Genomic DNA, 13,435 nt, shown 5'->3' on the forward strand with positions numbered 1-13,435 from the left:
AATTCACAAAACAAATAAATCTCTTATTTTTGACAGGTTGAGTGTCAGTATGACTGGTTCACCTGAATCACCGTCATCCCGAGTATCGTACTCTTGGACACCCGATAGTGGTGGAGATGAGCTCGATTCGCCATCTAGTGGTCACCCAGCACATACTCCCAAAATAATTGATCGACGGAAACCTAACGATTCACATCTAAAAGCTCCACCGAAACGGAAAGTATCGAAAGAAGAAGTAATACATGTACGTCCATAAATTTATTCTTTCAAAACTCTTCTTTTTTATTTGTTTGTTGTTGGCTAATAGCCATAAGCCATATATATTTATATTTGTTCGTAAATTTGTCACCATTTCTAAGAGAAATTCCTTCCTTCATTTTTTAAGATTGTTCAAAACCCTTGAAGTCACAACTGTTAATGTCACCAATAGTTTAGCATTTAATCATATATTCCAGGGATGTGCAACCTGCGGCTAACAAGAAAAATTTTGTCAATCTTAAAGGATATGCGGCCCGTGAAGCGAATTTTTAATTCAGTTAAATCTGGTTCATGCGAGTAATTACAATCCCTTCACGCAAAGCCAATACCTGAATTCAATTTATTATGTATGCCTAAGATTACAATGCCATGACAACTAACTTGTGCAAAGCGAACAGCGCATGTCGTAGGATCAATAACTAAATTTTTGAAACTACTGGAAACTACTGGAAAGCCCATCTTAAATAAAGGTGCAGCCCGTGGTTTCACCCAGTCATTTGCATCTAAAGATTGCTCACCTCTGATATATTCAATATTGACGGTCATTAGGGCCTTATTCATAAATATATTTAGGGTTTCAAAGGCATTCAGAATCTTCCATGTCTACATTAGTAGTATCATCTCACTTATAAATCTGTGAAAAAATTTTGATATTGTATTTTGCTTTGCAAGGTCGTTCGGAATCCTGAAGGTCACCACCAGTGGGAGCACACTGATGCAAGTATCGAACAAAGTCAAGAATACATTGAAATGAGTCCTTACAAAGATCAACTCTCTCCGAGATCGAGTCGAAGTGAAAAACCGCTTAGGTCATCCTTAAGGAAAGGATCATCCTCATCTGAGTCATCAGGTATGAGGGTGGATGAAAATTATAATAGGAATGCCCCTATCCGAATGTTGGATATTCATTTTTCTTTTCCATTATTTATGTTTTGAAGTATTCTTGCCTATCATCGCAGAAATAGGCCATGATGATTTACTTATCGTGCTAACCATGACCACTGATCGATTCACACAGTGGAATGGTACACATAACCCGCCTGGTCAAATATCACTATACCAGACATTGACTGGTACTCAGACCAGAGGCCTGATCATTTTGATGTTTGTGCATCATGCTAAGTGTTAAGATCACCCTTGGCATTGCACTACTGATTGCCCTGCCTGGGTTTGCAGCTTCAAATCTGTGAGGAATATTTGTGTTCAAGAGGATTGCTTGACCCCTTGCCCTCAGAGGGTGGTTAATGCAACACCTAATCAGACCATGCATCTGGAACTACTAACTGGTTAACTATTCTCATTCCTGAAATTGACCAGCAACTGCAGGCTTATGGTTAAACCATTTTATCAGTGTTCCCCCCTAGATGCACACACACACAAAATATCGGTCTATTTATCCGATCAACTATCTCTCTTATGGGTGGATGAAAATAAAACTATTCCTATTTTATCTTTGTCTTAATATTTGAAAAAAAATTATGTTTTTCAGCTATCAGTCCAGGGAATAGGAACCCTCCACCTTCTAACAGCCGTGTCAGTAAAGCGCAAATAACGATTGGAAAACCAGCTCGAACATCTACGCCGGTAAATAACCGGATCAGCACAGCGAGAGAGTTGCAGGTTGCGAGTCATAATTATAGACCGAAGAATGGGATTGGCTCCACTTCATCCAGTTCTATGGGATCTACAAGATCATCTATGTAAGTTCAAAGAATTTTTTACATTCTGATTTTTTGACAAAATTTGCCTTGTTTTAGCTGTGCTAGAAAATTCCACCCAGAAAATTTCTTGAAAATAAGCATTGGTTACCCTTCCCTTCACCAGTAACATTATGAGCTCAGCTTCTTCTTCTGCTTTCATTTATTATAGTTTTATAATATACTGGACTGGAAAAAAAATAAATTTGACTATGCCTATGACTTTCAGAAAGTTTCACCCATAGAAAATTTCTCCGACGGAATATTACACCCAGAAAAAATTCATCCCTAATCCTTATTAAAAGAATTTTTGAATTGATACTTCGTGTAATGTAATATTGGAATTTTCCACACATTTTGCAACACATTCCAATTTTGACCACAAATCTAAGTTTACAAATGTCAATCAATGGTTTTACTGTGTGGTGTAAACAGTGCAACCCTTATAAAAAGTCGCAGAATCATAGCCCACCCGAAAATCAACCGAGCATGACTGGTCAGAATCGGTCAATATGTCAGAATATATATTTTTCAATTGTTGTATCCATGCATTCAGAGATGGAAATCGTAGGAAAGGAAACAGTTTGACTGATGAAGTTCGAGCGATGTTATTCACAGAAGATGGGAAGCCTCGACCTTCAAAATACAAGTAAGAAGTGTTTTAAAAATATATGTCTAAATGGATACTCCCAAAGTATATAAACCATAGTGGCAGACACCGGAACGTAGTATGTGTACCAGGTTAGGGTTAGCCCATAATTTTATTCCAATTTTTGCTTATTTAAGTTATATAGAAAGATATTTACGAAATAATATAGTGAACAGTCTCCCTGTTAATATTTTTTTTTGTCTGAAGAAGTTATAGTATGATCTAATGAAAGATTACAAATATATTTTGTGGAAAGAGAATATTCTTATTACTTATCGATTTTAATCGGTAAGTATATTGATAGGTATTTGTCTGTATGTCTGTCTATCTGTCTGTCTGTTAGATGCACGCGATATCTCACGAAAGCGAGATTGAATCTGCTCCAGATTTTGCATGTGCATTCATCATATGTCGGACCAAAAGCCTATTGATTTTGGATGAATTATGTCAGATAATTAGCGAGTTATTAATAAATCATTGACCAAGTGATCTAGATTTTTGTGAAGGGAGAGAATTTTGAGATCCGCCAAGTGTGTGTGTGCGATGCGCAGTGCGCAAGTTACAAGAGCGGATGAATCGAAACTGCAGTTTCTGTTTTGGGGGATCCCATAACTATCGATCGATAAGTCTTCGGTTTCCAACCGCTAGTCTCGTTTACTATTTTTATTGATTTTAAAATATTTATTTTTCAGCACCAAACGTCCAACTACACCGCACACATCAACAACACCGCGATCAGCATTGAAACAAAGACCTGTGACCCCAAGAAGTGAGACACTTCCTCGACCAAGCAGAGCACAAGCTCGACCTACGACCCCTGTGGCTCAAACTCGAACCTCAACGCTAAGAATGAGACCAAAAACACCGGAGAATAGACGAGGGGTTTTAACAAGACAGGAGAAATTAAAGTCTTGGGATGGACCCAGCCCTAAGTATGATTTCCTAATCCTAGACTTCCGTCCATGCTTCCGAAAACAAATACCTAACTAATCCCATACCCGACATGGACTGGTAACCGGACGAGAGGCCATGGTTCGTCATATGATTAAGTCGCCTTATCGGCTTTCCTCTCCCCCGGGATAAATATGTAAAATCCTTATCTTTAGATCTTGGTCTGGTTTTTCCAAGTTCGATTTGTCGGCAGCTGGCAGTGCTTATCAATCTCTTTGCCAAAAAGGAATTGGTATTTTTCGGAAACCTTGTTTACAAATCTCTGGCTCAATCCTATGCCAACCATCTAACCTAGGGTGTACTAAAATGGGTAGGCAATGGTAAACCAGAAGGATTCCGGTTCTTTCAAATAATAGTAGCTCTATGAAAATCAGTGAACGCTTATGCAGAGTTTTTTTCGTAGCAAATGGTGGGCAATGGGCAAATGGGAAAATGGTGCAAATGAAGGAAGTTCCTTACGTTTTAAGACATATATGAGAATTGAAAACAGAGACTGAGCTGCACTCTGAAGTTCCGAGTCGAGTGTGTTTTATTATAATATATTCTTTTATTTGGCAAAGAATCATAAAAACTTTCTTCAGATGTGATTGGAATATAATGTTCAAAATATACAAACCTATCTCTATCAACATAGCTTCTCAAATTTAATGACAGAAATATTTATGTACTATTTACTTCTTCTGTTCATACATGATATCTATGGTTGTTTGTAATCCATAAAAAATGATATTTTGAAACTTCGAAAAATAATAATAGCAATCAAGTATCATATTGCACAAAGAAAACTGAGGCACAGAAAAGTTAATTTTGCAATACAAACTGTACTGAGTTAAATCCTCAGCATCAAATGTTATTTCACATTTCGTAGCAAAAGTAGAAATGCTGTATAAAAATTAAATGCCTCAGCGGTATGTCCCATCTTGCTAAGTGTTAGGAATAGCTTTCCCCAGCACCTCTGATTAACCAGCGTGGGTTCGAATCTCGTGGGGGGGATAATTATGTGCTAGAGGATTTTTGTACTTCTCGTCGTCGTAGAGTAGTTCACGTAACTGCTGGGCAGTTATGGCTTCCTCCATCATGCATCGTAAAACTGGCTAACTAATTCCATACCCGACATGGAGACATGGACTGGTAAACGGACGAGAGGCCGTGTTTCGTCATATGATTAAGTCGCCTTATCGGCTTTCCTCTCCCCTGGGATAAATATGTAAATCCTATCCTAAATACTTTGGAAGATTACTATCACCAATGAGTATTTCAATGATCGCTTCGGGATACCCACTGTTGTTTTTATTCTTTTATGTTTTTCAGTAGCGAAATAATACTACTAAGTAAGATTATAATGCTACCATAGACTCTCAAATCATATCGTTTTGGAAAACGTCGTTTTAAAAGCATTGCCAATCGATATAAAAAGTAAAAAATTTCTATCAATTAAATTTATTCTGATTTGAATTCAGGAAAGAGCCAGAGGTTCCCCAACAAATTCAACCAAAGGACAAGGAATCCAGAATGCTTCAAGAAATGGAAAGAGAATTCGCTGAAAACCAGAAGAAATTGGCAGCGGCAGGGTCAGTGGAGTCAGAAGATAGAATCTCTGGGAATGAGAGTTTTGATCATATGAAGAGCCCTGTAGTGGTATGTATATTTTAATGGGTACTTTCGTAGTATGTAAACTAAGATGGCGTACACCGGAATGTAGAATGTGTACCAAGTTATGGTTGGGCCATGATTTTAGGTACATATACTGCGGGGGAAGACATTTGGCTAGTCCCTGAACACGTAAATTGAAATAAAATTAGGGCCTAACCCTTACCTGGTACACATACTACGTTCCGGTGTCAGCCATCTTGGTTCACATACTTCAAGAGCACCTTTTTTGTTTATTTTTATGTTGTTATGAGATGATTTCGCTCTGAACATGGTCCTTTATTTGCAACCACTGAAGGGTGGCTTGGGAGTTGGTGAATTGTGTGGAATGTCAGGAATCCATTTTCTATTGCACCTCTGATTACTCGGTACTCCCGTAATTTGTGTACCAGGTTAGGGTTAGGCCATAATTTTATTCTGATTTTCCTTATTTTAGTCCTATCAGGAGTTCAGGGACTGTCTGTGTTAGCCAAGTGAATATCCCCATGCCCATAGGCTTCAGTCACTTCACACAACTTGATATAAAGTAGGCAAACAAAATTAGTTACCTTCATATTGGTACACATACTTCTGGAGCGCCGATTTTCCTGCACAGGTTCAAACCCTGTTTGGATAATTATATGCGAGAATATTGCTGAATTCATTGCTATCGTTGAGTGGTTTGCGCAACCGTTTGTCAGTATGACTTGCTCCACTGTCAAGTCCAAGCATCTGAAAAAAATATTTGATTAACTAATCCCATGGACTAGTAACCGGACGAAAGACCGTAGTTTGTGCTGTCTTATCAACTTTCCGCGCTCTAGGAATACCTATAAAAATCCTACTACCCACTGTATGAGAAACCATTATTACTTATCGATCTTTAGATCGGTAAGTATGTTGATAGGTATTTGTCTGTTTGTCTGTCTGTTTGTTAGATGCACGCGATATCTCACGAAGGCGTGGTTGGATCTGCTCCAAATTTTGTATGTGCATTCATCATATTTCGGACCAGAAGCCTATTGATTTTGGGCGAATTTTGTCAAATAATTAGCGGGTTATTAATTAGTTAGTGATGGAACACGAGGTGTCACTATGGAGTAAGAGCGCTGTTTTGGGGGATCCCCTAACTTTCGATTGATAAGTCTTCGGTCTCTGACCGATATTCTCGTTTTTGTATTGATCATGATCCTATTTTGCCTCTATTTGGCATTCCTTAGCATTTGACTTTTGTTCGAAGATAGAGTATAAAATTTTTTAGAACCTGAAGTTAAGAGTAAAAGCCAGAATTATTTTTAACTCAGAGTAGCGGTCGATTGAAAACTTTTTCCGGCACCCCTGCCCAGGATGGTACACAACACTTTATTATCTTCATTAATATATTTTAACTTTTCAGGAATACGACTATAATGGCCGTCGAATCCAAAAGAAACAATCTCGGAGCAAATCACCAGCTAATCTCAGACATAAATCAGCTGCTAGAATGGATTCTGTGGACTCAGAAGCAACGAATGTAAGTGATTGTAAATGTGAAAAATCCTGTCCTATACTTCAAGATGGTCCACCTAAAAGACAAATCAATTTCCAAACTTACAGTCAAATGTGCTTAAGTCAAAATGAAAACCTTGCCAATCGAATTACCATGCATGGATTCGATCATGCTGGGGGTAATCGCTGATCGGTTACACAATCTCATCCGCCATTAAGTCCATGCATCAGAAAACAAATAACTGGCAAACGAGAATATCGGTTGGAGACCGAAGACTGCGGTTTCGATTTATGGCTCTATAGTGACACCGCGTGTCCCATCACTAATTAATTAATAACTCGCTAATTATACGACATAATTCATCCAAAATCAATAGGCTTCTGGTCCGAGATATGATGAATGCACATGAAAAATTTGGAGCAGATTTAACCTTGCCTTCGTGAGATATCGCGTGCATCTAACAGACAGACAGACAAACAGACTAATACCTATCAACATACTTACCGATCTAAAGATCGATAAGTAATAACAACCCATCCCATATTAGACTTGTACTAGTAACTAAATGTGAGGCCTTGGTGCGCATGTAACAAAATCGCTTTTCCTTTCCCCGGGACGAATATGTAAACCTAATCCATTCTCATGTGCAATTCAATAACAGGCTATACATTGATTCGGTCTTTCCAGTTTTCTTCATTCCAAGTTGAATATAATGCTTTTTCCAATATGGGAGATTCTGAACTCTGCGGGAAACAAAAAACAAAACCAAGTCAATAGCAGCAGACTAGGCCATAATATTAAGTAGCCTCATTCCCTTTCCTCTCCCCCTTTTCACTCTACCAAGTTTTGGATTTTGAACGAACAAGGAAAAGAAAATTTTTGAAAAATTAAACTTAACCATGTTTTATATACTCAGAGATCATTTGAGACGGCGGACTCGTTAGCTGATTCAGAAGATTTTGAGGTTGCCATGGCGATGAGCGGTGGAGCGAAGCGTAACACACCATCTACAATCAGGAGTCGAAGTGTTGATGATTTCCTAGATGACAGAGGACCAAGGCCAAGGAAGGATAGGTAAGCCTCCAAATGCATCAACGAGAATATCGGTTGGAAACCGAAGACTTATCGATCGATAGTTAGGGGATCCCCAAAAACAGAAACTGCGGTTTCGATTCATCCGCTCTTGTAACTTGCGCACTGCGTATTGCACACACACACTCGGCGGATCTCAAAATTCTCTCGCTTTACAAAAATCTAGATCACTTGATCACTAATTAATTAATAACTCGCTAATTATACGACATAATACATCCAAAATCAATAGGCTTTTGGTCCCACATATGATGAATGCACATGCAAAATCTGGAGCAGATTCAATCTCGCTTTCGTGAGATAACGCGTGCATCTAACAAACAAACAGAGATACAGACAAATACCTATCAACATACTTACCGATTAAAATCGATAAGTAATAATGTTGACCATGAGGTCAAGCCTGATAACTAATTTCAATCATAAGTTCCTTGTATTTGTGCTTTTTTTTAAGTAATATAAGTGTATAACACTCTAATGATTAGCCTTTGCATACACAGTCACCTAATAACCGTTAATCTTATGCACAACAGTGGATTTGGGGGGAGCTGACTTGGATGACTGTGTAGTCGTATCGCTCCCTCCAGTCTTTACCAATAACATTGTTTAATTATTTGTATGTATGCCTTCATATTAACATTTGTTTTGGTTGACGAATCAATAAATCAATTCACTACCTATCAGGGTTTTTCAAACTTGCATGATCTGTAGCTCCCCTTACAGAGACTTTCAAACCTTGTGGCCTCCGCTATTACTATGAAAATACCTAGTCAACACATTTGGTCAGTCATTTTATTAACGTTTAATAATAAAAGCAAGCAAAAAAGGTAAAAGAAGTATTGCAGTAAAAGTGTGATAAATTGGGTATTGCCAATTCTAAATTGTGTCCTTCAGACAGCATCTGTTAGCGAAAATTCACCTCACAGGTAATGTCCTGAACCAGGGGTGGGAAACTTCTCTAGTCGGCGAGCCAGATGTGGAAAAATGAAGTCCTCGGCGGGCCGGATTACTACAAAAAATACTTCGGTATCCAATCTTTATTAAATGCTCAACACTCTCAGTCAACTTAATGTTTCTTGGGATATTCCATGATTAATAAAAATTAATATAAAATTTAATTTCTAAAATCTATTTATATTTAGATTCTAAATATATCTGATAACAGTAGTGGGGAATATGTTTACAACGCTCTCTGCTCTGACCTTATATTGTTTGTTTAACAAGTGTGCTAATGCAATTGTTTGTTCACTAAGGCAATTGTTTATTTCACCAGCTCGCACTGACAGTGCGGTGAGAGTAGAGCGATCGGCAACTTTCATGAGTGATGCGTCGGACCACATTACAGAGTGGGGTTGGATACAGTCAGCGGGCCGGTCAAAATCTCGTTGCGGGCCGTATGTTGCGCACCCCTGTCCTAAACCTTCACAAATTTGACTGCATTGCTGATATATTTTTAAGGGACATTTGGTCAATTTTAGCAATGCGTCATTTACTAGGCCATGACTGATGAATGTTGAAAATGAAAAATACGACTAGTCTAAAATAAATATAATTTTTTCCTTCATTACTGATTTATGCTGCTTGTCTGTAGAATATTTAGAGCAAGGCTAGCATTTCTGTGGAGGACTTGTTTAGGGCCTGTTTGTAACTCTTGTTATGATAGTTCAAAGTTTATTCAATATTTCAGTTTTTCTGATGAAATCATAGAATTATAAAAATGTGAGTATTGAGTTGGATTCTGATCAAAGGAAGCAATCTTGCTTGTTAAAACGTTTTTGATTCAAAATTATTTTGTTTTTTCTCAATTATGGTGATGGTCATAATTATCAAAAAGGGAGTGAATCGTGATTTTTGATGTGAAATAATTTGAAAAATCTGAAATGTTTTGAATTTTTAATGAATTATCTCAAGGGTAAGAGAAGCTGATAATATGGCTTAATCATATGCCAAACCAGGATATTTTGGATGAGCATAGCTTCGGTGAATTTAATAAACTTTGAATTTGTCTTAGCCAAAATTGCATAGATATGGGCTTGCAACTGTATGTAATCTTATTTGTCCAAACTATCTCAATTATTGAAAATTCAGTATTTTTTTTTCTGACTATTAAATACTTCAATTTTGATGAAATAACTTTTGACAAATGTTTTAAAAAACTTGATTATTTGTATGGTGAAATATGGTCTCATGCCAGTTTACGAATCTGGGTAAGGCAGCTGTATACTTGTAATAGATACCGGTATTGTGAAAAGTAAAAATATGTCCCGATTTTTAATTTGCAAAAAATTATCAAAGAATGTGAAATTTTTTTGATTCTGTCTATTTGCATAATAGGCTTGTTAGGCAAATAATTTTGCCAATTGATTGATGCTTGATATTACGGGAAGTTTTTAAAAAGATATCTTGCAATATATTAAGAAAGGAGCCTAGTGCATCACTGACTATCAGCTTTCTATTTCTACACGCTATATATATATATACAGATTGGGCCAACGAAATGTTACAATTTTTTACATGAATGTAAAAATTATATATACCGTATATGCTCGTTTTACCGCCCGATCCTGATTAAAGGCCCGTTTGAATAGCCGCCCGTGTGAACAGAATATAAAAATAAATAAGGGCTGGTGCTCGAATACCCGCCCGATGTAAAAGCTGATTTTTCAGTGGTAGAGAACAATAGGAAATAATGAGCGCTTTTGTCACAACGCTGTTGAATTTTGGGCGCCGGTAGATAACACTCAGGCGTCCAAAAGTCAAAACTTTCGTTAATCTCGTTTAAATCATACTTGAGACCTGGAAATGACAATATATTTTGTGTATAATTTTTCTTTAAAAATACTAGAAAAAAAAAAACGAGCAAATACGAAATATACATTTTATTTTGGCTCGTATGATGAAACAAAAAGGCAATATATACACATATAAAAACAATGTATGTACGAATAGGTCTCATCAACAATATTTTTACTTACAATCCAACTTATTTCATCCAAAAATTTTTTATTTCAGACACGAAAGTCGGAAATCGCGCATCCCCACCCCTGTTCATTTTAACTCCGGTCGGAAATCAGTCACTGGAGTTCCGTACCATGATTCTGAAGCTTCAAAGTCCGCCATGAGAAGCAACATAGAGGGAGTAGGGAGTCATGAGATTGAACGAAACCATCAGAAGAAGGGTCAAAGGTCACAGGAAGACAATGCAAGAGATAGAGGATGGCAGAATGCTGATATGGACAGGTATTTGAATCTGTATTTTATGGGAACGTAACTTTTATTCTATTAAAATTCTTATGAACTTTGTTTGACCATGACGTTTCATATATATATAGGGATAGAGGCTTGGATATTTTTTTATTATTCTGACTCTCAGTTCTGAGTTATTTGGGTGGTTCATGTAACTGTTGGTTGGTTACGGCTTCCACCGCCATCAATTCCATGCATCTGTTACATTGTGCCTACATTTCCTATTATTATATAAACATTAACAAGCTGTTAACTATAATTACAATTCAAATAATAACAATAACTCAGACATGATTGGTCAATCAAATTGACCAATCACAAGAGCCCATACCACCACCAAGGAAATAAGGAGGGTATCACCGTAGCAACCTGCATTCCTCACCGGCTGATTTGCTGAAACCAAATTCAGTATCATCCAATCAAATTCATTCCCGCCCAAATGCTTCAACCAATCGAAGTGAAAGTTATCAATATGAGAGAAATAAACCTAAAAATGAGAGATGCTGTCGGATTAGCTCTTGTATATGTTTTTTTATTCATAGTTTTTCATATTGAGTTTTGAGCCGCCGGCCCAGTAACAAAGTCTATTGTCTGTAACCAGCCCACTTAGAAAGTAATTGCCCACTTCTGCCCTAGGTGATATGGTAAGCATTGGGGTGTGAACCAGAGAAGTGATGCTAATATACCGGTAGTTCAATTCAGAACCAGTTACTTTGGTGTCGCACTAAAGTATTTGCTTTGATAGAGTAATACAGTATTAAATTTGATTAAGCAAATCTTCAAAATCCACTAAAATATACGTATTCATTCCTTCACAGGTATAGGAGCCAACCACAACGAGAATTCCACCCTCAGAAGGAGAACATCCAACCCCCTATTCCATCTCACATCAGGTCTGTTGAGGAATACAATTTAGACGGCCAAGAATGCTTCACATTCGGTCGCCATGGCAACACCAAAACAAAACCTCCTCGGAAAAACGCAGACCATTTGCGCAACGATCAAAATAACCTTAAAACCCGCAATGCAGAATTTTCCGATATAAAGGCGCAGTACTTTCGCCAGGATGATTCTCATCGTCCCATGGAAAATCGATTCGCAGAGAAGGATCGTGGCTATAATCACAATTCAAATAATAACAATAACTCAGACATGATTGGTCAATCAATGGACCAATCACAAGAGCCCATACCACCACCAAGGAAAAAAGGAGGGTATCACCGTAGCAACCTGCATTCCTCACCGGCTGATTTGCTGAAACCAAATTCAGTGTCATCCAATCAAATTCATTCCCGCCCAAATGCCTCAACTAATCAAAGTGAAAGTTACCAATATGAGAGAAATGAACCTAAAAATGAGAGACATTACTCCGAGCCAAAATATTCATCCACTAGAGGTCACCAGCAGTATTTACTGAACCAACAGAGCGCGCAAGACCAGTACCGGGTAAATCCTTCATCGAATAAAGGTCAACATCAGTATTCAATGGGCCAACACTCACAAGATCATTATGGGCAAAAATCACCATCCGCTAGAGGTCACCAGCAAGTTATTCCTTCCCAACACCCCCAAGATCGGAATGATTCAGGAATCGAGATTGGCACGGATCCCGAGTCCCCAGGTTCGAGCTCGGCGATGTCTATGAGGTCGGCAATAAATGGAGACAACAGTCTTGGGTGAGTAGTAAACAAAATAGCAATATTTTAGGGCAGTGTTTTCCAACTTATGGGTTGCAACCCAAAATTGGGTTACGTGAAAATTTTCTTGTGTTACTTATCTTTGTTTTTTCAACAAAAACCTGAAAGTTACTGCTTTTATTTCCTAGCAATTGTGTATATGGGAAGTGTTATAGCGTAAAAACTTCAAATCTGCTGTTATTAGTCGGTCAGTTAACTTTGTGACCATAGAAGGTATGAGCATTACATACCGCCCAGTATTGGAGTATATCCTTGGGTCGCGAGAATTTACAAAATTTATTTTTTAAAAAATATGGGTAGCTTGATAAAAAAAGGGGGAACCACTGTTTTAGGCAATTCATAAAACATCAAGATGTGGAAAATACTCAAGGCATGAAGACTTATATTGGTGTATACCATGTTAATACTACCAACACTGGGTATAGGCACCTCCAGTTTGGTCCAGTAACCATTCACTATATCAGTGGTGCCCCAATCCCAACATTTTATGGCCCGTGGCTCTCTTCTGTAGTCTTTTATCACCCATGTTTATCACTCCAGTGGCATTTGAAGTGTTATTTTGATTGGTAGAATCCAAATCCCATTATGTTCAAACAATTCATGCTTAACAAAGTGGAAACACCCCATGAAATAACCTTATCAAGCAATGAATCTAGGAAGAACGGCGAGTTTCCTTGTAAAGTGGAAATAAAATTAGTTTTGCGCCAAGCATTGTGGCCCTTTTCAA

General features: G+C 37.7%; 1 protein-coding gene across 4 annotated transcripts in view; it reads left to right on the plus strand.

The window, feature by feature from the left end:
- LOC120344340 (uncharacterized) overlaps positions 1 to 13,435 on the plus strand; it is a 79,077-nt gene that overhangs the window by 60,334 nt on the left and 5,308 nt on the right. For all 4 annotated transcript variants that reach the window (XM_078116181.1, XM_078116196.1, XM_078116186.1 and 1 more), the window contains 10 exons: positions 37 to 244; positions 931 to 1,108; positions 1,748 to 1,958; positions 2,512 to 2,604; positions 3,297 to 3,536; positions 5,016 to 5,193; positions 6,581 to 6,697; positions 7,590 to 7,747; positions 10,778 to 11,005; positions 11,830 to 12,687. In XM_078116181.1, the coding sequence (XP_077972307.1) occupies positions 37 to 244; positions 931 to 1,108; positions 1,748 to 1,958; positions 2,512 to 2,604; positions 3,297 to 3,536; positions 5,016 to 5,193; positions 6,581 to 6,697; positions 7,590 to 7,747; positions 10,778 to 11,005; positions 11,830 to 12,687 (2,469 nt within the window). The remainder of the gene's footprint in view (positions 1 to 36; positions 245 to 930; positions 1,109 to 1,747; positions 1,959 to 2,511; positions 2,605 to 3,296; positions 3,537 to 5,015; positions 5,194 to 6,580; positions 6,698 to 7,589; positions 7,748 to 10,777; positions 11,006 to 11,829; positions 12,688 to 13,435) is intronic.

The sequence above is a fragment of the Styela clava genome, chromosome 1 (genome assembly GCF_964204865.1).
Source record: "Styela clava chromosome 1, kaStyClav1.hap1.2, whole genome shotgun sequence".
NCBI lineage: Eukaryota > Metazoa > Chordata > Ascidiacea > Stolidobranchia > Styelidae > Styela > Styela clava.